The 26,452-nt window shown below is 33.8% G+C and overlaps 1 protein-coding gene across 10 annotated transcripts; it reads right to left on the bottom strand.

The window, feature by feature from the left end:
- Positions 1-457: 457 nt before the first annotated feature.
- LOC18448963 (uncharacterized) lies at positions 458-25,790 on the bottom strand. 10 transcript variants are annotated; one of them, XM_088871464.1, is made up of 13 exons: positions 25,732-25,790; positions 14,937-15,004; positions 14,754-14,855; positions 14,439-14,561; positions 13,970-14,142; positions 10,472-10,866; positions 7,141-7,234; positions 4,591-4,937; positions 4,054-4,472; positions 3,058-3,223; positions 2,684-2,845; positions 2,392-2,480; positions 458-1,138 (listed from the first exon to the last, which is right to left on the bottom strand). In XM_088871464.1, exons 4-13 carry the CDS (start codon positions 14,549-14,551, stop codon positions 985-987), a joined length of 2,112 nt encoding a protein of 703 aa, XP_088727590.1. In that variant the 5' UTR covers positions 14,552-14,561; positions 14,754-14,855; positions 14,937-15,004; positions 25,732-25,790; the 3' UTR covers positions 458-984. The 10 variants fall into 10 exon arrangements, with proteins under 10 accessions (XP_088727590.1, XP_011628822.2, XP_020532133.2 ...); XM_011630520.3 differs by lacking the exon at positions 25,732-25,790 and adding an exon at positions 15,126-15,280; XM_020676474.2 differs by lacking the exon at positions 25,732-25,790 and adding an exon at positions 15,126-15,280 and having other exon boundaries at positions 14,795-14,855.
- Positions 25,791-26,452: the final 662 nt, after the last annotated feature.

The following is a 26,452-nucleotide window of genomic DNA, read 5'->3' as shown; positions in this document are numbered from 1 at the left end:
CCATCATAGGCGTGGGGTTGTCAGAAAGAACACTCGAGCATACTTTAGATGATTTAGCTATAATTTAGAAAAACAGATCCTGCAAGTTAGTAGGCTTCAAATAGGAAAGAGTTTTCTTGGTTCATTTTATGCAGCCTAAATTCCCCTTATAACATCACCACTCTCTCTCTCTCTCACACACAAAAACTATGGAGTCAAGAAAGAGGAGTGGTGTGATTCAATCGAATTATTTACTCTAAATAACTCCATGGATGTTGATATTCTGGTGTTGATCCAACTCAATGGAATTATCACAGCTCCCATGCACACAAAGAAACAAAACAGAAAGAGCACTAGAACAAATAGGGTAGCCATTGAAAAATTCACAAAAAGTAAAACAGAGTTCAAAGAGGGCAGGGTTGTCATCTGAGACATTAGAAAAAATTGATTTTCGGAATACCAGCTCTTCCAAAGATTCTGACAAGCTTCAGGTGAATTTTTGGCCATTGATATATCTGGGTCTCTACTTAACTTGAGCCAAACAAAATTACAATATTTTGACTTGACAAGGCTTGTAGGCTGAGATGCTTAGCCAAACCCCAAACTAGACCAAAACTTTTGTCAACAAAGATAAGAAGACTTCAGTTATGAGTTTGTAACTGTACTTTGGACATGAGAATGTGGCATAAATGCACCAAATCAAGTGTTGATGAGGCAGAATGAGATAGAATGACTACATGCAAACATTGTGGAGATCAAGGACAACATGTTAGCGGACATGGCAAATATGTACCTGTCCACTTTAAAAGAAACTTACGCAAAAGAAAACAAAAAAGAAAATGAATTCAGGTTTGGATGAAACATCCTTTTTTTTTTTGTTTGGGTAAATATGGATGAAATACCATTGATGGATCATGTATATGCACAAAAGAGATGCGTTAGTTCTAAGTCATGGGAGGGATACCATTGTGGAGACCTTTCTTCGTATACCTGAGATGTTCCTCATCAGAGGTCAGTTTTGAGCTTGTTGCCATAGTTAAAAAAGGGCAGTGTTGCACCACATTTTCGAGGCCCGTGAACACGAATTGAGCGACGTAAAACAGCAGTGTCCATGTCATTGCGTTGAGCAATCTCCTTGGATCTCTTCTGGATTCCAGCACTGAAACATAGCAAAAAGGATAGGCTGCATCAACGTCACATGAAAAAAATTAAGAAGAAACCATCATATAGATCCAAACCCCCTGATAAAACACTATTATCACCTCTGTTATTCCCACACACCTACCAAAGATCCAAAAAAACCATCTTGTAATGGATCCCGATCTACCAAAAACGAATATTACATTCTAAACCTCTTGTTCCCCAATTGATCTATGGAGCAACAAGCCATTAAAATTGGAAGTGAGCAACGTCTATGAACTCTATAGTTGACCTTAGACAGTCCCTTAGTAGATTATAGCATTTAAAGAAGACGATGATAACATCACCATTCTCCTTGAGCTCATCTATTTGCATCTGCCCAGTCTAATACAGCTGATAACCTTAAAATGGTCCCTACACTTGGCATCATGTGAAACAACTTCAGTTTTCTTCCTCTAGGTTTCTCCCTCAAGCTAATATTTTAATGCAAAAGAGAATCACCTTTTCATCATAATTCAACTGTTCATTTACTGATAGATATTTCGAATTGTGTGGCCTTGGCCAGAAGAAAATTCGCATTCAGAAAAGAAAAAAGAAGATAAAAGGTGAAAAACAACCTCAGGGAACACCTACAGTGGCATAAATTTTGTAGCTTATCACTTTTAAAAACATTTATTGCCGAAAAGCACGATATTCTGGTCAAGAGAAAGGGAAATACATCTCATCTTGGTAAATTAAGATTTGTCTGGGCTTCACAATCCTCCCCCTGTCCCTGGAGACTGGTGCATACATTCGATGAGATTTTCCACCTTTGCACTAATACACATGTTGTATGGAGATACATCTGGAGGAAAGCCAATTCCGTCGCAGATGTCCTCACAAAGGAAGGTACTACTCACCAGAATTCTTACAGGTCTTTTGAGCACCTTTAACAGCAATCGAGCCCCACCTCTGCCTGCTTATTTTTTTATTGTATTGTACTGGATGTATAGCATTTTTTGGGCCCCATAAGGGGTCACTGTTACTGAGCACCCCTGTTAGGGATGCTCCTTCTCTTGTAACACCTTTACTCTTACTTAATACAGGTAACATTTTCAAAAATTATCAGTTGTCTGTGCAATAAAAATGTGTTTCGGAAAGATAATTTGGAGTTCCACACAACCAAGGATCTATACCAAGTAGCTTGCACATGGAGATACAAATGGCATAAATGTGAAATAAGATGCAAAATGCATGCAAAGTAAGGAAAGTTTATGCAGAAAAGGTACCCACCATATCTTGTTATATTGTTTCTCAACCTGTCCTTTTAGAGCCCTTTCCCTATCACCCTTTGGATTCAAGGATAGCAATAATCCATCTAACTGCAAAAGGAAAAAAAGAAAGAAAAGTATAGCTTACATTTTATAGAGAAAGGCAGTAGAATACATGTGTTTCTGTGTGTGTGTGTGTGTGTGTGTGTGTGTGAGAGAGAGAGAGAGAGCATTCTTCATCATTAGAACACTAGATGCCACACATGTACAAACATACACAGAGCCCCAAAGCTGAAGTTAGTAACCAAGTGTACCTCCTCCTTGGAAGAATAAAAACCCCATTGGTTGTGATTCGCACTCTCAACAAACAGCCTCCCATCTCGACAGAAAAACCAATACCGATTGTAGTCTCTGTCCTTGCCTAACACACCGGTTCTTATGATTCGTTTCTCTATTTCTCGATTAAAGTGCTCTTGCTGTAATATATGAAATATGATTGAGATGTCATGTAATATACAAAATAATTCAGGGTTATGTGCCTTTATGGGCATGCTAATTTTCATCGTGTAATATACAAAATAATTCAGGGTTAAGTGCCTTTATGTGCATGCTAATTTTCATCAGAAACATCTGAAATGCCACAGGCTTCATCATGAACCAACAAATGGGTTTTATTTCTTCAACCTACCCTCTTCTCCTTTAGTTTCTTTTCTCTTGCCTGCTTTCCTTTGTCACGCAGCCTCTTACGCTCCTCCATCTGTATCCTTTTTTTCTCTCTCGCTTCATGCATTTGTGCATTTAATTTCTGTTTCATCATTATCCTTCTTGACAACAAAGTGGCCTGTTTGTTCCCTCTGTGGATAAAGCATAAAGGAACACATAAAATGTTATTGAGTTCCAACGGTTCATAATTATTTGAAAACTCTGGATCAATTTCAAGCAAGCAACTAGGCAAGATAAGAAAGTGTGATCTTTTGCAAATTAATGCGCCAAACCTTTTCTCATAATACATAGCATAGTGTGTGTGTCTGAGAGAGAGTGAGTGAGAGAGTTGTAATCACTTCATGAACTTTACAAAAATCGAAGAGTTCCACAACTAATCAGATAAAGCAATAAGCAATGCAGTGTTCACCTTTATGAGTTGCAGTATCAAGCCACAATGTACATTTATGGACTCTATATTGTGTTATTTTTTTTAAGGTTGATAGTCAACATTAATTAGTAATAGCTTACTTCTCGCGTTGTATTGCTCTCATCAAAGGTTTGCTAATTGCCCCATCTTGATATCAAAACTAGTTCATGTAGCACTCTGATCATCATGTCTTCTCACGGAAACCATTATACTCTCTCAAGTTTCAAGTTCAATCAGATATTATAGGAAAGCATTCACAGAAAGGCAAATAGTAGAATGTCACTGATGGGATCCCAGATTCAGATGGACAGCCCAGAAGAAGAGAGTCGTATGCACATCAAGTGCAGGATCATCCCGACAGTAAAGATGTATATGTCTGGCTGTAACCGTGTAAGAGTGCCTTGCTTGCCCCAACAGAAAAAGTAAAAGGAAAGAATATTTTTACGAGCATCTTCAATGCATTCAATGCTCATACGACTACATAATGATATACCCAATTCCATGTTTCAAAAAGAAGGCATGACCATTTTCAACCCAACAAAGAGGACTCACCCATTTTCAAGAGGCACGATTTCCTGCCATGAGGACTTCCCAGGTTGCAGAACCTCTTTGATATCCCCATTTTGCCTGGAATCCAAAGCCTCTAGGCTGTTAGTGTCACTGCCCTTGGTCAAGCTTGCTTCTTTCTGTTGCTGTTGCTGCTCTTTTCTCTTCCTTAAGTCCTCCAGTTCTTCCTCCCGCTTAGTCAACATGATAGCCTGACATTGCTCAATATACTCATCCAATTGCCCTCTGATTGCCTCCGTCATAAGAGCCCAATAAACCAATTCAGAAAGGATGTTTAATTTGACCTTGACATCAAGCATAAAGTGATGACCATCCCTAATTTTTGTCAATTGACCCGAAAAGCCAGAAACAGTTTCCATTTGTAAGAATTCACATAAATAACCAGTCCAATTCTTAGACGTGATCTGCAAGCAAACAGCAAGGCACCCAATTATTGATTTGCATGATTCACAAACCTTACAACCCTGTAGGGCCTCTGTATTCAAGTGTACATAGGAAGGTAAAAATGGAGTAAATGGTTACCTTTAAGTCCCTCTTCTTTTCCTGTATAGAAGTATAGTAGTCACTTTCATCTTTAATGAGCATGCGTAAAATGGAAGAATGAGCCTCTACAATGAGGTCTGAATCACTTTCTTTGTAAACTACTGCATTTTCAAAGTCATCAAGAGAGAATTGGGACAAGCGTAGAACATGGCTAAATGAAGAGAAGAAATCCCAAGCCATTAAAAGATCCCCAACACAATCCATTGGCACAAGGAAATCCGTGGCCGGTACAGGACGCTGGGTATATACAGGATCATCATCACCTAGCTTCACCAAGAGATCATCGATTGGGTACTGAATCTGTTCAACCAATGGTTCCTTCTCTTCTGCAAAAATCATAATCTAAACTTGACTATGATAATTATGCCCATACGCAATAGTAGCACTTCTATTATACTATTTCAGATTGGAAAGAAAAAACAAATGGAAACAGTAACTCATGCGAAAAAAACAATTGCAACATAAGAAATTTGACGAGACCATAGGAAACGATACAGAACTAAAGAATTTTAGACATATGGCCCAGGTTGCAGGTTCACATACCATGCTACAAATCAACGACAAATGGGAAAAGATCTGTGGCGAACTGCTACAGTGCCAACTCCTCCTTGTGAGAGGCCTTATGGGCATTTGTTTCGACCCCAATATGGCATACAAATTGACAGTGAAAATTTTGAAAAAAGGGGAAAATATTTTTAAGGAGACAGGAAATCATGAACACAGGCCATCCAATTTAAGAAAGATTGAAGGTCTAGGGGGATTGGTTTGGCCCTACCTTTTGTAAATTGCACGATAACAAGATGAAAAATTTAAAACAAAAAAAATAACAATGGTTTTTGGGTTCTTAGAGGGCAAGATTAGCCCATGAAATAGACAGCCTGCACTCACTGCGCTTAAAAAAACCATTTTTCAGTGCTTCTTTTCCCAAAAATTTCTTCATGGGGTTCTTGAGTGAATCCAAGAGAATGTGTATGCCAATTTTGGGCCAAAACAAATAGCCCTAAGATGCTCCCCCGCCCCAAAGGTTGTAATAGAAAAAAAAGGAAAGAAAAGAAACAAAAAAAAAAGGAAAAAAGAAAAGTTGAGAAAAGGAAACGCTAGAAGAAAAAAAAAAATACTTCCGCCACTTTACTTCTCTCCCTCTCCCCTTTTATCTCGGGCTCCCAGGTTATATCCTCTCCCCACCCTCTCCCTCCCCCCCCCCCCCCCCCTCCCCCCCCTTGGTTGTACTTGTTGCTATACCCCTTCTACCTCTCTATTCTTCCAGCCCTTGCTTCAGTGCTGCACCTCTTCTCTTTAAAACTTCCTCACTCTGCCCTATCACACACCCCTTTTTCTCTCTACCCCCTCTTGAAACCCCTATTCTACCCCTCCCCTCCTTTATTTCTTTTTACATCTCTCGTCTCTCTTGCCCCTATTCTGGAAACAGGATTTCAACCATCCCTCCCCCACCTCCCTCCTCCTTTATCCTTCTCGCAGCCAGTGGCAAGTCTCCAAGGGATATTTCATACTCGTAAGGACAGCTCAGAAGCTTAGCGCTCAACCGCATCCTGGCGGTGCTTCGTCGTTACCTCAGCAACGAATCCAACACTTGGATATCTTTGGCCCCTGGCATAACAAGATAGGGCCTCGTTGGCCCCACCCTTATTTTGTCTCAGCCACGCCCTACTTTAAGGACTCTCACCACCTCTTTTGGCTCATACCTCTACACATCTAAATTATGTTTGTCGATCCCTTTGGATTCTTTCTTTTAATTGTTTTCTCTAATTATTTCTTCTGTTGTGTTTTTCTAATACCCTCCCCCCTTGTACTCTGGGCACCCAATTTGTGAGATGCTATCTTAACACTCCATGTGCTTCTGTAATTTTTCTTTCTATTTAACAAGTCTACCAGTTTCAAAAAAAAAACAAATGCCCCTAAGATGCCCAAAATGCAAAGGCCATATCAGAGGAGCAGTCTGCCTTTGGGAGGATAAAATATTTTCCCATAAAATTAATCTAGAAACAAAGGATCTAGAGTAAATAGTCTGTTGGTACACTACTTTTCCATCAAAGTACTTTATAAAGCATGCAGCCTTCAAACTCTATGCTCAGGTAGCTTTAGGCAGAAAGCAAATAGATTTTTTGAAAGTATCATGGAACACAACCACATGTTCTAGTTAAATTGAAACCAAAACCATGCAAGCGAATGAAAACATGAAGGAGCAAAAGAATACACAAATGTATGCACACACAGACGACAAATGAATATCAAACACTACTGTTTGACTCAGAAGACATAATGATAAGTCAAGAGAAGAGTGAGAAAACCAACAAGAACTCAGCATCAGAGGTTGACACTTGACAAATGGCAACAAGGCTGGCCAGTGTCAACTTGTCAGACATGAGCTAAGATAGTATGATAGGGGCCAGCAAAGTATCCAAGTGCTGATTGAATGATGCACTTCAACTACACATAAGGAAAGCATGAAGTCACACTTTATTAGAACATAAACTCAGGATTAGCTATTTTAAACTTAATAGTATAGACCTGTCTTCCTCTTCCTTTTGTTTGCCAAATCTTCTGTTTCCCCATTTTCAATATTTGGTCTCTTCTTTGCACCACTATTTCCATGCCCATTCTCCTGGTCATGAAACACACTAGCGATCATTAGATGAAGCTACTATTCAAAAATTTATAAACATGTCCTAAGATTGGAGACGAAAACACTTAGTTGCAAGTTAATGTCTAACCAGTAGCCCATGTAGGAAAAGATCAGTGAACTGTAACAAGAATTCTGATTAGAATTCAGTCAAATAAGACCAGTAATTATGTTGATTATATGTAGGTCAAATAGACATGAATCATGAACAACATTGTTGTTTAGGAGGGTTCATAAAAGAGGTACAATACGTGTTGGGGTTTGTGGCCTTTAAAGGCCTTGAGAGCATGTAAACATAATAAATCATTGTGAATATACACTACTGTGGGAGTGTAATGTGACTGACTGACCTAGGATTAGGCGGACTATAGCCCGGTCATGTCCAAAACCCTTACCCTTGGGCATGTTGTACTACTATTGATAGTCTGTAGAGGGTCATCCCTTGTTGAGGTTGAAAAGATACTCAGGGTCATTGTTTGAAGGCTATGAGAGCTGTGTAGTCGCTGATGTGCAGATAAAGGCTTGTGAGAGCAAGGGTCAAATCCTCAACAAAACCTCCACATGCTATTATACATATCATGGCAGCATTTTGAGAAGCAACCCTATATAGAGGGACATATGTACATGTGCACAGAGAGAGCCCCCTTGCATTATAGTAATACGTGCATGTGACTTGCTCTTGAGAGGGGAACCTCTAATAAACATACTAAGACAATAGTTCCACTGTTTATTGGCCAGCTTTGACGAGCCAATCCTGGGCCCATACACATGACTGTAGGTCATGGATCCCATTGGGTTGGTTTGAGAATAAAGTAGTGGATAATGGATCATGGCATAGGTGGAGTGCCCTGATAGTCACTTGTTTTTTACCTATATGGTACTAATCCACTTCTAAAGTTTTTTGTGTGATGTTAAATTTTTTTTGGAACTCCAAAAATATTCTTTTCAAATAATTTGTGTTTTTAGGTTTTTTCAAAATTTTAAAATGATTTTAAATGGCATAAAAAAACCCCAAAATGGTATTTATGTAATTTTTAACTAAGGGGTTGTTTTTTAAGATATTCTAGGGATCTAGATTATCTTTGACCAAGTTTTCTATTATTTGTTAATTCTTGATTATCCCTTTAGCCATCTGTCAAGTGATCGGGTACGGGGTGCGCTAAGTAGGGGTGGCAATGGATTCAGACCCAACCCGAGACCCGACGAATAGACCCTACCCAGGTTCGGGTAAGGATCCAAAATATGGACTTGGCAGGTCGGGTCAAGGTCCAAATCTTGGACCCGAATACCATTCAAGTTCATGTAGACCCAGCCCAAATTTTATTAATTTATTTCAAATATATATATAGTTAGAATATTTATATAAGGAAAAAGTTTATATAGAGCCAAGGCTCTAAATAATCAAATTAAAGCACACCTGAAAAATTTCACTAGAAGAGGTTGTTTTGATGCCCAAATATCCTCAAATTGATCATCTCAATATCACGATGCATGGACATGAGAAAAAAATGGATTTCAAGTTTTGGAAATAGTGCATCTTGTAATGAATTTTTGGACCGTCAATTTTCAAGATTTTCAAGTTTTCATAGATTTTCTCGATCTACACTATTTTTTAAGCTTTAAATTTTATAATTGGAGATGAAAATATATTTTAAGGCTATCACAAAGATTTCTAGTATTGAAACCACATTGCACAACACTATTTGAAGGTGCCCTCTACTTTGATTGCGTAAAGCCTCGGCTCTATACAAATCACACCCTTTAAATAATGCATATATATTTAACATATTTATGGAATATATTTAAATAGGTAGACATTTTGATTTTTGGGTTGGCTCCAATTTAGGGTCCCACCACAGTATATTTTCAGTAGGATTGGCAAAGAGCGGGGACTGGGCTGGGCCAGACCTAGCCTGGCCATAGCTCAGCCTTTTTCCCTTGAGGGCTGACCCTCGGGTCAAATTTTGTGGCCTATGCCCTAGTTTTTCAGGGCCGGGCCACCCGGCCCATTGCCACCCCTAATTTTCAGGTCCGAGTCCAAATCCAAGGCTGAACCCGAAACCGATCCAACCTCTTGCGACCCCTACTGATAAGCCCTAAGGGGGTAACCCTAGGCAAAAGCCCAGTAAGTTTTCCCTTAGTTATTTAATTTATTTTTGGTATTATTTTCTTATTTTCTGCTTCCTAAAATTGTTAGTCGGTATTTAGCATTGAATAAAGTATATTTGTCAGTAAGTTACAAAGATCCTAGATTGTAGTAGGTTTAATTTTTTGTAATGTTTTGTAAGTAAAATATCCATCCACTAACAAAATAAAAGAAGATAAATTTTTGAATTTATAGTTTAGAATTCTACATAGCCAACCTCTTAATAGTCATACATAGGCAAATGAAATAGTTCCAGAAATATAAACATCTTTAGTGATATTTTATCCGACTATAATCAAAATACAATTTCTTTGTGCAACGCAAATTCCTATTATTATGATTTTAAATTTTAATCGTTCTATGGTCAATGCCACTCAACTATGGGGACACAAGTTGTCCACCAGTGTTTTGCAAGGAAAAACACTTGAGAATTTATCATTGATTCCAAAAGTCAGATACTAGTGGTTAAATTAAATGCTTTAAATTATTTGGAAAAGATTTGCTAGTATAGGTAGAAAACTAAGATAGTAGTGGCCTGACTAAGGGTAAGGCCCTTGATAGAGCGAAATGGCAAAACAAGATTCCTATATCTAACCCCAAAATAGTTGGGATAAGGCTAGGATGAAGATGATGATGATGTAGAAAATAATGGGTTTTAATGTATTTAATGTGTTTCAAATAATGGGTTTTAATGTATTTCAAATAGACAGCATTTTCATTTGAACAAGTGATTTGGTTGTGAAGCATTGAGTTCACCGCGGGCAGTATGGAAGGCTCCAGACTAACTGAACTGTACAGTTCACTAATTTAAAGGAGTCTTGTGCAGTTTTTGGCAGTTGCGAACTACAAACGTACTTTTCTTGATTAAAAGAGAAGATTAACATCCAAACAAATTAATCGACTGACCCATTCATTTTAATCCAAATATAGAATGCCTTTGTTTATTGCCACCGTCAATTTGAGAAAAGAACACTAATCAATTTCAGTAAGCTCGAATACAAAATAGCAACCTTTTGAGTTGACAATGCCACGAACACAGGGAAACTGATCAAATTTCACAGAAAAAAACTTACCATTTTGGTATTCTTCCCAATCTTCTCCAGAATCTCCTTGGGGGGTTCACGTGAGATCCCATGCTTCTGTGCCAGAATATCATGGACCACCCATGGTGAAGTCTTTGAAGTTGACTCTCTCATGAATGACTTCAGCATCTCTCTAGTGAATGGAAGTTTCTTCCTAGTCAATGACTCAGCATTCACAATGGATATTGAGGCCACATTCTTGCTTTTATCCAGCCACCCCACTTCATACTGGGGACCATCCTTCCCATCAGCCTTCTCTAAAACCCTCAAAATTTTACATGGACACATAGAGTTCTCAAAACTTCCATATGTCTCTTCGCCTTCTGCAAAGCACCACTGCAAGCTCCTATATATTGTGGACACCAAATCATTCTGCTTAAGAGTGCCTGAAAGTAAATGAGGGTATGTATAATGCATTTGATCATTAAATAAATTCTTATAAGAATAGAATACAAAAATAACACTTAACCAAGATGAGTCTCCTTTGGAATTCAGACAGCAACTAAGAAAAACATTCTGGTCGATGTATTTTCTGTAATTTCTGTTGTTCATGCATTCATCATTTCTTTTACATGTACATTCTCAGAAAAGGCTTCATTGGGAAATTTGATAGGGTCTGTGATCAGATGTAATATTGGCACATATCCAAAATATTCTTATTCTTACTTCTAATGGCATGCAAAGGCATACACCTTTGATTCCTGTTCTTCTTTTCCAGAGGAGACTGTGTAAAGATAAAAGGATTAATTTACTATTGATAATTCTTGAGCCAGTAGATAGGATAGGACATACTTAGGCTGTGATGGCTTGAGTTAAGGAGTTCTCAACCTACTTCAGTAGCTTTGATTATCGGTGTATCTCCAACTCAACCTTCCCCTCAGTTTAGGGTAGCTAAATGCCAACAAAAAAGGCAGATTTGACTAAAGTTGTCTGTGAATTAAGACATTCTGCTTTCATATGCCAGGAAAATTTTCACAGGGAATAAACTAGAGAGATAACCCTAACCATCCCTTGGCTGTCCAACAGACAAAGGGTAATTTCATTTCAAGAATGGCATCCATGCAAATATTCTTAACTGATAATTGTATGAAAGCTTCTATACTTGTACTCACAGAAGACAATAGCTAAAATGATGCAGGGAGAAATAATAACAGGAAAATAAAAATAAAATAAAAAGGATTTTCAGAGATGTTTTTTTTCTTTGAAAGTTCAAGTGTGGCTCCAACAGGCAATAAGATAAGAGAGAGTAGACTTAAGTGGGCTAGCCATGTGTGGCATCGACCCAGTCCAGCACCTGTTAGGAGGTGCGAGTTAGTTCAAGTGGAAAGATTGAAAAGGGCAAGGGGTAGGCCCAAAAGGACGTGGTTGGTAGTTGTCAGAAAAGATATGAGGGACTTATAGCCTCACTGAAGGTATAGCCTTAAATAGAATAGAATGACAGATCAGGATTCGTGTAGCCAACCCCAATTAATTGGGAAAAAGCTATATGATGATCCTCTCTTTGGGTCTGCAAGGAAGTCCACCCCAAGATTTTTCACAAGATCAAACTCTTTACTCATTCACCAATAATCTCTTTATAAATAAGGGACACCTTTCCTTTAAATACACTCAAAAGAATAAATAAATAAAAACCTACAAATAAAAATAACTCTCTCTCTCTCTCTCTCTCTCTCTCTCTCTCTCTCTCTCTCTCTCTCTCTCTCTCTCGTGAATCTCTATTTCTCCATGTCTTCTTAAGTAAATCTCCCTAAAATCTCTACCAAATAATATCTCCCTAGATTTAGGAAATAACCAACTTGGCTTCTCCTTATCCTCACGCACTACCTCCTCCGATATCTCTAACCATATGATAAGCTTTCCAAAAACAAAACAAGTAACCTAAAACTCTAAATTACATAAACTTTATACCCCTTAAATCTCTACAACAAATAAATACAAAAATAACCATAAAGAAAATAAAATCTCAAATAACAAATTTTCTAAAATTAAAAATATATATATATAAAACCATCCACAATCATCCAATTATTCAAAGCTCAGCTACCTAGTGCTCAGATCTCCGCTACCTAGTGCTCAGATCTCCGCTACCAAGTACACAATATTGGCAAGACAGGAATTCAAATAACATAAAAGGAACCGTAGTTCCATCTATATATAAAACCATCCACAATCATCCAATTATTCAAAGCTCAGCTACCTAGTGCTCAGATCTCCGCTACCTAGTGCTCAGATCTCCGCTACCAAGTACACAATATTGGCAAGACAGGAATTCAAATAACATAAAAGGAACCGTAGTTCCATCAATTACACATGGGAAACATAGCTACAGCACAAGTGAAAATTTTGGATATTTGGGAAGCATCTGACCAAATATACATGCTCCATACCTATATTGCACATAAACATCAAAATGGATGAGTGTCAAGTTAAGATGTTGACAATTGCAATAGTATATCCCAACGACACATCCCATTGCTGAAACATAAAAAAATAAAAATTAAAAATTAAAAAAAAAAAGTTCGAGATTTGAATTAATGAATTCTTTCAGCTTGTTTGAAACACAAATTTGTGAAACAAGTTTCAAACGCATATCACCCTTACAAGAATAAATTTTGAATTTGATATAAGGAAAAATATTTTGCAAAATTGCAAACAAGGTTTTTGCAGTTTGGAATTGTAACTGAATTCTTGATCCAAATATAGATAGAAAAAGGTCAAACATTACGTAAAGTATACATTCCAATTTCCAATTGATTTTGATTTAAAACTAGTCATATTACAGGCCAATATAGTCAATTTAATGCATATGATCATTGACTCATCAATGGTGCGATCAACACCTCTGGACTCAATTATCAGCAATGCACAATTACACATATATAGTAAAGTCGGTTTCAGTGTAAAATAGACACATTTTCCTTTGTTTCTATTTTCTCTTGAACTTCAAAGCTCATTGTATTGGTCCTAGCACATGGCAAGCCGATAGCTCTCTCATATTTTCGCAATCTCTACCTGAACTCAAACTCCAAATAGAAAAGACACCAACATATTTCAAAATTCAATTAATGGTATCATCAGATCTGAAACACTCTTATAGTATGTATCACAAAAAGCTTCTGTGGAAAAGCTACATCAACCCATTATATAGCCCCATAAAATTCTTGACAGATTTAGCAGTATATTATGACATCTGTGTTTAAATGTTTTCTTAAGAACATAGCAATTCATGTACCTGGGTATTTGACCTGTAGGGTGTTATATCAATCAGCGCATGAACCACAAATAAAATAATAACCTAGGATGGAAAATAGGAGTTCAATGTAACCATCATTCTGAAGTGAAAGCATGTTTTGGGTAGCATTCCAAAACTAGGTTCAATTTTTTTTCTCTATTGTGATGAAATATGATCATATTAATTATCCATAAATACTTAGTAAAGAACAATTTACCCATAAGAAAGCATGAGGTAAAAGATCCTAAATAACTCACTGAATTGAACCATGTGTAGCACAGGGATCACAAGTTCTTCAGGGAACTTTTGAGCTTCATTAGAGGCATGCTGCTCACTGACCAAGGCTTCTTCATAAGTTAGTCCTGATTTCCCTGTGATCTTACAGGTCCATACTCTTTGCCGATAAAGATTAATTCGCTTCAAATATGCACTGAGACACAAACTAAGGAAAAAACATAGTGGATAAAGATAACACACATATGCAGCAATGCATTCAATCGCACTTGGAGACATGCCCTGTAAATTTTAATATCAACATGTGTACGAATGCATGCACATGCATATGTATTTCATACATTTACATGTAAAAAACTTAGGTACATGCATGTGTAGATATGTGACGCCTTGTTGGCATGCAATAAGCATTAAGTGTAAAACTACTGAAGATATATGATCTAGAGGGCAAATTTAATCAAAATAAAATGTACAGCACAATATAAAGGATACTCATAGTTCATAAATATCTCGTTTGTGAAACGGATTATAAATATGCTATCATTGGGCATTAAACCTTGCGGTGGGGAGCGAAGAGGAAAGGGTGTTCGCTTGTACAGAGGCATGGCAAACACCCTATCAAAAATAAAGATACAGTAAAATGAATGATTCCAAATGGTAAACAAGTCAACAAAAAATTATAATACAATAATTCTCTTTTTCCTTTGCTGCACTGTAATACATGTTATTTCTGTATTCTGTGTACATTACAAGAATTCTTGTAATATTTGAAATGAATTTGCAATGATAATGCGGATATGTATATACCTGGTAATTTACTTCTTTTGTTGTGAGAAATCGTTTTTTACCTTCTTTGGAGGAGATTAAAGAGCCCGATGAACCTGGTGAGGAATGATCAAATATCTTGAACTGAGACAAAAAAAAAAGGAAAAAGTCAAGATATTGAGGCATTAAAAAAGGGAATTAAGTGGGAATTTCTGGAGTAAAAACCTCAGCAATAAAATTAATTTCGACCCACTTTCTCCACTTTAAAGTTGCAGCAACAGGCAAATATTCATCTGCAACAACGAGAAAACAGGGTAATCTAGCATAACAAAACACATAGGAAATAAGAGCAAGAGAGAGAGATTTATAATCGAAAAGAGAGACAGAGCCAATATTTTGGAAATATTCTCAAACCTGAATGTCGCATAAATCATTATCTGCAGATTTTCTGGCATTAGGGTTTCCACATTTGCTCGATGGTAATATAAGTATCTTACGGTGTAACGCAGGACCGCTAGAGCGAGAAAGCATTTAGAGAGAGAAAATTTTTCAGATATCACTTTGCCGCCAATTCGTTGTACGTGAAGTCCCATTATATAGGGGGGTAAGATGACCAAAATATCCCTGCACCTTGCGGGAAAATCATCGAGGGAAAACACACTGCACATAAGAGAAGTACAGTGTGCACACCCAACATCCACCGTCCATGGAATTTCTTGAGCGGCGGATTTCACTTATCTTCTAAAGACGCTCCCCATCGCCCAAAGACATGTATGGAGAGTGGATCCGTGGCACGAGTATCAGTTATTGTACTCGTGAGAATTACATTATTCGGGTTGCATACATCAACTGAAGCCGTGCTTGACACGATTGTAGCGTGGATGTGCCTTTACATTTTAGTATTTTACTATGTGTTTCTATGGGGCCAGCCATATTGTAGAAATGCGGGGCATGGCAATAAATATATTCTTTCAATATAATTTGATCTTAATTTTTAGCGTGTATATAGTTTATAACATGGAGATCATGAATGTAAAGATAAAATAATAATAATAATTTGAAAGCTAAAAATTTTGAAAATTTATTTCAAAAAATAGAAAAAACACATTCAAAGTAAATTTTTAAAGGGTGTAGTTGCCATACGAATGCATCCGTAACTGTAGAGTAGAGGTAAGGTGCACTTTCAAATTTTATCATGGTATACAATTTTGATGTAAAATGTTCTTGGGATTATCTCAAAATCTATTTTTATATCTAATTATAAAATTTTAAATTTCAAAAATGGTTAAAATAAAGTAGATCTATAAACATACGAAAATCTTGAAAATGGACGGTGTAGATAATATGTTGTAAAATGTACTATTTTTTAGACTTAAAATCTTTTTATTTTTCATGGTCAAACATATCGATGTCGAGATGATCAATCAAACAGTTTTTCAACATTAAAACTATCTTTTTGATGGATTTTTGAGGTGCATCCGTAGTTCTACTTTATAAGGTTGCATCCTTATATAAACTTTTTCCAATTTTAAAAGATACAACTAATTGTGGTTAAAAATGCAGTGAAAATTAATTTTTTAAAAAATGAGTTCCTAACTTAGGGTATTTTCAATTTTTTTCCAAAAAATATGAGAAAATATAAAAATAAATCCTCATGGCCAAAATATTTTCCAGTATTTGCCAAAATGATAAAAAACATAAATAAACATATTATATATATATATATATATATATATATATATATATATATATATATATATATATATTGTTTATACTTTTTAAAAAATGTTAAGATTCTCGACTTAGACCTCCAACTCAGGATCATAGTTAGCAAATTGGGGACTTTCAATAAATCGGCTTACCTCAAAATCGAGAAAAAGTAGTTTTCATTTTAAAAAGTCGAATGAAAAAATCGGATAAAAAATACAGATCGACAAAAATACTACATGTAAATATATCGCCAATACATATGACTAGGCGAAAAAATTCGAAGTCAACAAATCGGATAAATATATGAATAATTTGTATTATAGTTTTATATCATAGTAGCTCAATAATAATCCCAATAACATTAAATAGAATGGTAGCTTAACAATAATCCCAATAATGTTTTCGTGTACAAGTACACTATGATCCTTAGAGTATATAATTTTTGTTGTCCTTATTTATGTGAAATGAGTAATATAAAAAGCTCCAGCCCTCTCATACAATGTATTAAATACAATGTATTAAAGAAACTTAAAACTAGGCTTAGAAACTTAAAACAGGGTTCAGGCAAAGAAACCATTGATCTTTGTTGCTCTATATCGAGGGTGAGAAATAAACCTTAATCAGGATAGGGAAAAATTTGGATCATTGTTTTATAAAAAAAGATAAATCATCAACTCGGACGAGATTTGAAAAAGCAAAAAGAGATGGTGGATCTGATTTTAGAGATATTTTTAGAGAGAAAGAAACCCTAATCAATACTCTGCGTGTAGTGATTTGGGTATTTTTAGGCTAGGGCAAGATTTGTAAAGGCAATAAGAGATGGTGGAGTTGATTTTAGAGAGAGAAAAATAAGAAGTGATTTTTTTTTCTTTTGTAATATATACTTTTTTTTCTTAAAATATGACTATTTTTCTTTTTTTTTATGACAAGTGCTTGATAGACCATTAAACCTAGAAGACCCAAAAGGGAATTAAACTGCCAATTGAGCTCCGTATTTACAATTATGCTCCGTATTTACAATTATGAGAATAACACCGTCTTCCCCATCCCTCCCATGAAAATAGAGCTCCGTGTTTACAATTATGATAATAACACCGTCTTCCCCATCCCTCCTATGAATATAGAGCTTTAGAACATCTAAGCTTCTTGTTTCTCATGAACGTTCTTTTTATAATTATTATCTCATTTGGATCAAAATTCAGAAAAAAATAATATGCATTTGTAGACGCTCTATGTATCAATCAGCCACATAAGTACTTCTCCCAAAGGTTAAAAAATAAGATCATTTTTTCACAGAGATTTTAGAGAGAGAAACATGGCCCTTTTTATTCTTTTCAGTTTTTCTATGTAAAATCAGGAAAAAGATTGTGGTTAAATGGGGGTTTTCTCTGTAAGTTGCATGTTTCAAAAGCTTGTGGTTTTAGAAAGAGAAACATGATTGTTTTTATTTTTTTGGATTTTTTATGTGAAATTAGTTAGAGAATGAACGTTTTTTTGAGCCCATTTTATTCGTTCTCTAAAAAAATACGTTTTTAAAGTTATTATAACAAAAAGAACGCGTTTTTTTAATGAACTTTTTTAAAAAAAAGCCGTTGTTAACTTTTTTCAAAAAATCGCTGATTTGCTAACTATGCTCAAGATAACAAGGGATTGGCAAGGGCCCGAGCCCGAGTAACTCGCTTGAGAATAAACTACTCGACCGGCTTTTTGAACGCTAGTAATAGCATATTGTGAATTTGCTCATAACAAGGGATCGGCAAGGGCCCGAGCCCAAGTAACTCGCCTGAGAATAAACTACTCGACCGGCTTTTTGAACGCTAGTAATAGCATATTGGGAATTTGCTCCCTGAAGGTGAGTACGTAGCATAGTCAGCAAATCGATAATTAATCGCCGATTTTAAAAAAAAAAATCGGAGATTTTTTTAAAAACATTAAAAACGGCGTTTTTAAAAAAGGTTCATGAAAAAAACACGTTTTTTTTCATAATAACGTTAAAAAAGTACTTTTTTGGAGAACGAATAAAAGGGGCTAAAAAAACCGTTCATTTTTTTGCTGATTTCATAAAATAAAATAAAAAATAAAATAAAAAAAGCCATGTTTCTCTCTCTAGAACCACGAGCTTTTGAAACATGCAACTCTAGAGAAAACCTCCATTTAACTGCAAGCTTTTGAAACATGCGACTTACATAGAAAACCTCCATGTAACCACAATCTTTTTCTTCATTTTACAGATAAAAACTTAAAAGAATAAAAATGGCCATGTTTCTCTCTCTCGAATCTCTGTGAAAAAATGATATTATTTTTTAACCTTTGGGAGAAGTACTTATGTGGTTGGGAGAAGTACTTATGAGGCCGATTGATTCATGGAGCGCCTATGGATGCATATTATTTTATTTTGAATTTTGATCCCAATTAGATGATAATTATAAAAAAAGCGTTCAGGAGGGGCAGGAAGCTTGGGTGCTCTAAATCTCTATTTTCATGGGAGGGATGGGGAAGATGGTGTTGTTCTCATAATTGTAAACACGGAGCTTCAATTGGCAATTTAATTCCATGTAATGTTTGTTTGCATTGATCAAATGCTACTAGCCCTTTTGGGTCTACTAGGTTCAATGGTTTATCAAGCATCAGTCAAAGAAAAGATAAAATGGTTTTATTTTTAAAAACAAAAAATTACATATTACAAAAGAAAAAAAATCACCTCTTCTTTTTGTCTCTCTAAAATTAGCTCCACCTTCTCTTATTGCCTTTACAAATCTTGCCTTAGCCTAAAAAATACCCAAATCACTACAAACAGAGCATTGATTAGGGTTTATTTCTCTCTAAAATCAGACCCACCATCTCTTTTTGCATTTCCAAATCTTGTCGGAACTGATGATTTTTTTTTCTCTATAAAACAATTATCCAAAATCTGCCCTATCCTGGTTAAGGTTTATTTCTCACCCTCGATACAGAGCAATAAAGATCAATGGTTTCCCTGCCGAGCCCTGTTTTAAGTTTATTTAATACATTGTATGAGAGGGCAGGAGCTTTTGATATTACTCATTTCACATAAATGAGGACAGCAAAAATTATATACTCTAAGGATCACATTGTACTTGTACACGAAAACATTATTGGGATTATTGTTAAGCTACCATTCTATTTTATGTTATTGGGATTACTATTGAGCTAATATGGTAGAAAACTATAATGCAAATTATATATATATTTATCCGATTTTCTTACTCCGAATTTTTTAGCCTAGTCTGATGTATGGCGATATCTTGACATATAGTATTTTTGTCGATCTGTATTTTTTATCCGATTTTTTCATTCGACTTTTTAAAAAAAAAACGATTTTTTCTCGATTTTAAAGTAAGCCGATTTATTAAAAATCCTCGACTTGCTAACTATGGTATGTATCGGCTGTTAGAGATAATTTTTGGACCTAATAGACAAAAATCAAAGGGAATAAATTTAAATAGATCTCCTTATACCCCCCATAAAGAAATAACGTTTCAAGATTGAACACAAACTTTACAATTTTTTGAGGGCAAGATATAGGTGCTCAAAACCCAAAATATATTTTTTTTTTCATGAAAATAATTATCTGATAAATTTATTAAATAGATCCCATAATTTTGGATATAAAAAAAAAAAAAAAGGAAAAAGGCAGGAGGTTTAAGTGTACAGTATATGTTGCCGCAGGAACATAATATATATGGTCTTTATTTATTATACATGGTTGTTCATACTTTTGTGGGGTCCAGTATCCAAAATTACTAAGTAATGACATATATTTTTTTAAAAAAAAATACCCTGAATTTTCGTATCAAGCGACCCGAACGACCCATTAGGTCGTTGATATTGGGCCTGAGTACCTATTACATTAGATACATGTGCATCAAGAATGCACAACAAGGTTTCACAGGAGGGCTCCATTGTCACTATGTGAAACTACCATATTTTGATATTTTGCAAATACTATTATAATGTAGATGACTTGGTGAAATGCTAGTGTTTATTGCTAGAAAACACAGATATCTCATGGGTAGACTTATTCCACAGGATACTAGTGTTAAAAAATGCTAATATCCCTCCCACAAGATATTAGAGTGAGATATTGCTTTTGAAAATCAAAATTCTAAATGAGTATTTTTTTTTTTAAGTATTTTTTATTTTGATGGAAGGCCAAAGGCCCAAAATACCCTGTGGCGTACCTTAAAATCAAAATAAATAAATGGTAAATGTCAAAAGGGAAATTTATTAAGGACCCGATTTCTATGCGGCCAAGCCCGCATATGTAGAAATGCGGGCCTCTTAATAAATCTATTTTTGAAATGGCTTTTAAGACTTGATTTTCAAAAACATGTAATCTCTAATATGGAGATCGTGAATATGGGGGAACAAAAAATATAAAAAACTATAAATAATAATTCTAGTAAGAAATTATGTAGACCATTAGTTTCCATTGTTTTAGATGGAACACCTACTTGCATCCATCTTTAAATGGATGCTTTACACTTTATGGACCAATGCGGTCTAGCCCGCATGAAACAATTTTATATTTATTAAAAAGCATATTACTTTTTTGTCATTTAATATTTTGCTCTTTTTCTGCTGTCCCAACTCAAAATCATGTAATCAAGACATAGGGGAAAATGCTAAATTGTGCATTTTGATAAATGTCCCGATATTTTAATGGTGAATATCAGAACTAATTTGATGAAATTCCATTCTCCTCGTAAAAATATAAGATTATGTACTAAACTTGACCTCATAAAACAATATCTCATATACTATGTATTTTATTAATATTATTACATAATAAAGCAAGGGACTTCATAAACAATAAACCATTCCTGAATCGCAAATATAATTTTTACATACACAAAGCAATAACTTCTAAAGACTATCACATTCCTAATTCGCATCTATTGAACATCGACGAATTATGTCACAAAAATAATGTAGATATTGTTCACAAAATTTTATATATAAATGATACTGGAAAAGAAAGGTGACCAATTTTCGATGATGAGTACGGTGTCGTCATGCACAAGGTCGAGATGGTTGATTTGAAGGTGTTCCAACATTAGAATTACATTTTTCAATAAGTTTTGAAGTGATGCTTTATTTTTTTTGAAAAACCCTGGCCTCATTTACACATTTTCTTTTAAACAAAACTAGTAGTATACACAATGTGATTTGATATAGTTATAATTGAATAAAGTTTTATTATTGAAATAATATATTTAAAAGGCATCATTCAATTATTGAGGAAGAGAGAGTGAATTTAAATAAGTGTTCGAGCATACACAATGCATATACAGTAAAATGGCAAATACTAAAACATAACAACCTAAAAGGAAGAACCCTCTCAATGGGAGAGTGTATCAAATAAAATACATGGAACCTAGAAAAAGTAGAAACTGGACAATGCACAACATATAAATTATATATATTCATTCAAGTAAATAATTTGCATTTCAACTCGTACATCCGAATGCACAAATACAGTGATAAACTTTGAGAAGGTATAAATAAAGCTGTTTATTTTTTGCAAAACATAAAACATGAAAATAATACCCATGTGTTTCAGCTAGTGCTTCTTTCCATGCATTTTCTTTGGGCTTTCTTGAACCCTAAATGGACTAAAGAACACACTAAAGCAGTCCCTTACAAATAAATATTTCCTAGTCATGCATCAATTGTACTTTTTTTTATACAACCTTCCTTATTGCTTTCCGGTTTCCAACAAAGGTTTCCCCTTGCAAGCTATATATGCTTTCAAAAAAAAAAGCACCTAAAGATTTTCAGATTCGAACATAAGAAATAAAAGCCTACTATCCATTAAGGTGAATGAAAAGCATAATATAGAGAAAGATCTTCCAAAACTAAAAAATCAAGAGAGAGAGAGAGATTTTTCGAGACTTAAAACTAGGCACATGAATATAGAGTATCCCTTTCACTTAATATATGATAGATACATAGAGATAGTAATATGCATATGCATTGCACGTGTACTGAACGTTAATTGCTAAACTAAAATTTCAATTTTTAAATTGGCGTATTCGATTATAGAGAGAGTTATAGAAAGAAAGAGAAATTTGTTGGATCCATCTTCACATACGGGCTCCTATTGGAAAATAATTTGTTATATTAGTCTCTAACCTACTCTCAAATTAGTATTCGTCACATTAATAAATTTATTATTTACTTATAAATAGATGTTAGCAACCTACTCTAAAATCATTTTTAATCCTATTAGCAAATATATATGTACTTATAAGCAAATATTATTCTGAAAATTAGGAAAAAAAATAGAAAAACATATTGCATCAAACGTGAAAACATGATTGTCACTCCATTTATAACTTGTTTTTATAGTTAATTATATTTTCCCCCTCTCTCTCTCTGTCTCTTATGAAGAGAGAGCATATTAAGAGAATATATTTGAATAGTTAAAGTATGGAGAAAAATTAGAGAGAGAAACATTTCATGGCCAAATAGAGCTTGTTAAGAGAAAAATCTATATTATAAAAATATAAAGCATTTGAAATAATGTAAAATTGCATAGAATTTGAGAGAAAAATCTAAAAATATAGAAGCATTTAAGATAGAGAGAGAGTACATTTAATAAGTCAAAATATATAAATTAAATTGTTTTCACTTACATTACAAAATATATTATTTACTTATCAGTAAGTATTAAAAGAGAGCAATGCTTTCATGCAACCGTTGTATAATAATATGATGCAACAACCTTAAAAACCATCTTATGGCCATATGTTTTATCCAAATTTTGAAATTTGCACTATTTTTCATTATAATGAACAATCACAAAAAAAGAAAAAGAAAAATAAATAAATAAATTTGAAACACAACTTATAAAGTATTTTTCTAGCCCAATTAACATAGAGCATTCATTGTAGTGAGATGCTTAGGTCTAGATCTTAAAAGGCATTTCCAATTTTTTGGATGGCTTTACTATCATTAGATGAACAATGTTAAAAAAGAAAAAAATGACTTTGAGTTTATAAAGGCTAAGATCTTGAAATTCACAAAATGAACGGTCTAGATTCGTTTTTGAAGATAACTCATTTTAACCATATCTAGGGTATAATACAACCATTGCATTGGATCACTCCTTCTTAAAAGAAAAATAGATATGGAATAGTCTTTTTCTTTTTTATATTTATCAATATAAGTACTAAATTTTGCTTTTTCTTTTTTTATAGTAATATTATATTATTAATCTATATAATTATTACTTTTAGTTAAATAATCTTAAATTATTTATTTTTAGCTTTTCTAAGAGAGCTAAAAAAACTAATTACTAAAATAAATTTTCACTCTAAATGGATGGCTAGGATTGCTCATGCCACATTGTCATGTCAAAATACTATTTGAGTTTTAATATCTTTTCCTCAAAATACTTTCAATGAAATTTTGGGTATCCCCTCTTCTTATTGGGTCACACCTAGCAAAATAAAAAATGAAAAAAAAATATTTATGATAAAATTAAATGATCAAAATGCTCCTACAAAATTTAGGGGTATTATGGTAATTTTTATAATAAAAAATAATTTTGTTATTTTTATCTAGTGTACCCCTATTAGATGTATGCGTGCCTCAAATTATGCTACAAAATAATTTGTAAAATAGAAAATGAAAATGAAACACTCTGGGCCTGTAGATCAATAATTGATGCACAAGAGCAAGTTCTCTCGGTTTGGACGAGAGCAAGGGTCACATATGTGAGTGAAGTTATATATAAAGTTTTTACTTTCAATTTATTTAAAATTTTAGAAAAAATAAAAATAAAAATTATGTGACAACTTTAAAATATGCTAAAAATTATATTCATAATGTGCATTTTTAAGTAAACTTTGTTTATCTATACGGGGAGAGAGAGAGAAACATTTATGGAAAGAAGACATGAAAATTAGAACAATTAATAAGACTAAAAAGGAGTACCAGTGTACAGAAATATAAAAAAAATAGAGAAATCAAAAGACACTAATCTATAATTATATCAAAGATGGTAGTCCTACACATAATAAACATTACAAAATTATCATGACTTGTCAATTTAATAATAGAAACACACAAAATAATAAGAAAACCATAAACAAATCCAAATAAAAAAAAACTATCATAATATAAATTAACTATTAGGGAAATATAATTTAATATTTGGGAAACATAAAATATTATATTAAAAATAAAATTCCATAAAACATTAAAATACATATCTTATCAACCTATTGTCATAATTTGTCAATTTAATAATGAAAATGCACAAAATAATAAGAAAACCATAAACAAATCCAAAAAAATAAAAAGTTATCCTATTATAAATGAACTATTAGGGAAATATAAACTAAATATTAGAGAAATATAAATTAACTAATAGAGAAATATAAACTAAATGTTAGAGAAACATAAAATATTGTATTAAAATAAAATTCTATAAAATATATTAAATGTTACCTTCGAGATTAGTGCCCACGAATGACACTAAAAATATATAAAAAAATAAAAATAACTTCTATTTTTTCATATAAAACCCATTTATCCCAAAAAATAAAATTAACCACATAAAAAATTTAAAGAGACTGGAAATAAAATATTAAAAATTTATTTAAAAATTAAAAGCAAAGAACATTAATTATTTCAAATATATGAAAGAGATTCAAATAAGATAGAAATCTACATTTTTATCATACATCAATCACTCACTAAATAGAAAAATATTTTAATTGAAATATGAAGAAAATAATATAGTATAATATGTGTGAATAAAAATAGAAAAAACAACTTTTGTGGACCTCGAGATAAATCTACATGAAAAAATCTCAAATATATAAAAAATTATAAATAAAATAAATAAAAAATTTAAATAAAATAAATAAAAAATTTAAATAAAATAGTAAGACGTGCTACCATTGAAACTATAGACATAGTTTTTAACCAATAACTTTTTGTTTTATTGAATGACATAATTAACAACCAATAAATCGTCTACACTACAAAAGTCAATTGTTCCTGTACTACAAAATGATAAAGACGGCAAAAAATTCTAACATTCATAACTAAAGCAAAAATAATGGAAATTCAAGGCTAAGAAGAAAATGTCTACTTCTTGCTGGATATGAACATGCTTTGTGTGAGTATTACTCCTTATCTAAAAGAACATGGACATGTCAAACATCACATGAAGATAGGGAAAAATATTGGCTAAAAATATATATCCATTAGAATTCCAGAGAACATTAAAGCCAATGGAATTGATAGATCCAATATTTATTCACTGCTTACTTACTTGCGTAAACCACCATATGAGAGAGAGAGAGAGGGGGAGCGTGTAGGATATAAGAGAAGGCTACATTTGAGAGAGAGAAGCCATGATTTACAGAAAGAGATAGAATAGGGTGGGGGATATGAAGACAGACTCAGGGAAAGACCAAAATAGAAAGATCAAGAGAAAACAAAATTAAGACAATAATTTGCATGTAAATGCGTTGAGAGGGACTATGGATATAGAAAGAGAGAGTAAATATAGGAGATAAAGAAAATAAATGTGGCTATTTGTAACTACTGAAAGAGGAGAGAGAGAGAATTTTGCATGTATAACGGTAGATAGAGAGATATTTTCATATCATAAAGAAAGAGAGTGGGGGAGAGAGAATAAATGTTTCATAAATAAAAATGTTGGGTGGAGAAGATGAGAGGTCGAGAGACAGTAAATAAAATCGATAGAGAGAGAGGGGTAATTAATATAACATATTTTTTAATACTTTACGTGCATATTGGGAGGAGAGAGAGAATGGAAAACGTGGGATGGGGAGAGAGAGAGAGAGAAAATTAAAATAGAAAGAGGGGGGAATTAAATGTAGCTTTACACAAAATTATATATGATATATAATTTGTAAAAAAACTTAAAGGTCAAATTGAAATTTTAATGGAGAGAGAGAGATTTATCAGGAAATCAAGAGAAAAAATTAATAAGATAGGACAAGTGGCACAATCATAGGGGTTCTCTT

This window comes from Amborella trichopoda, chromosome 1 (genome assembly GCF_054954075.1).
Source record: "Amborella trichopoda isolate Santa Cruz 75 chromosome 1, AtrichopodaSantaCruz75HAP2 v2.0, whole genome shotgun sequence".
Lineage (NCBI taxonomy): Eukaryota > Viridiplantae > Streptophyta > Magnoliopsida > Amborellales > Amborellaceae > Amborella > Amborella trichopoda.
The sequence above is the reverse complement of the archived record's forward strand: the minus strand, read 5'-3'. Positions and strand labels throughout refer to the sequence as shown.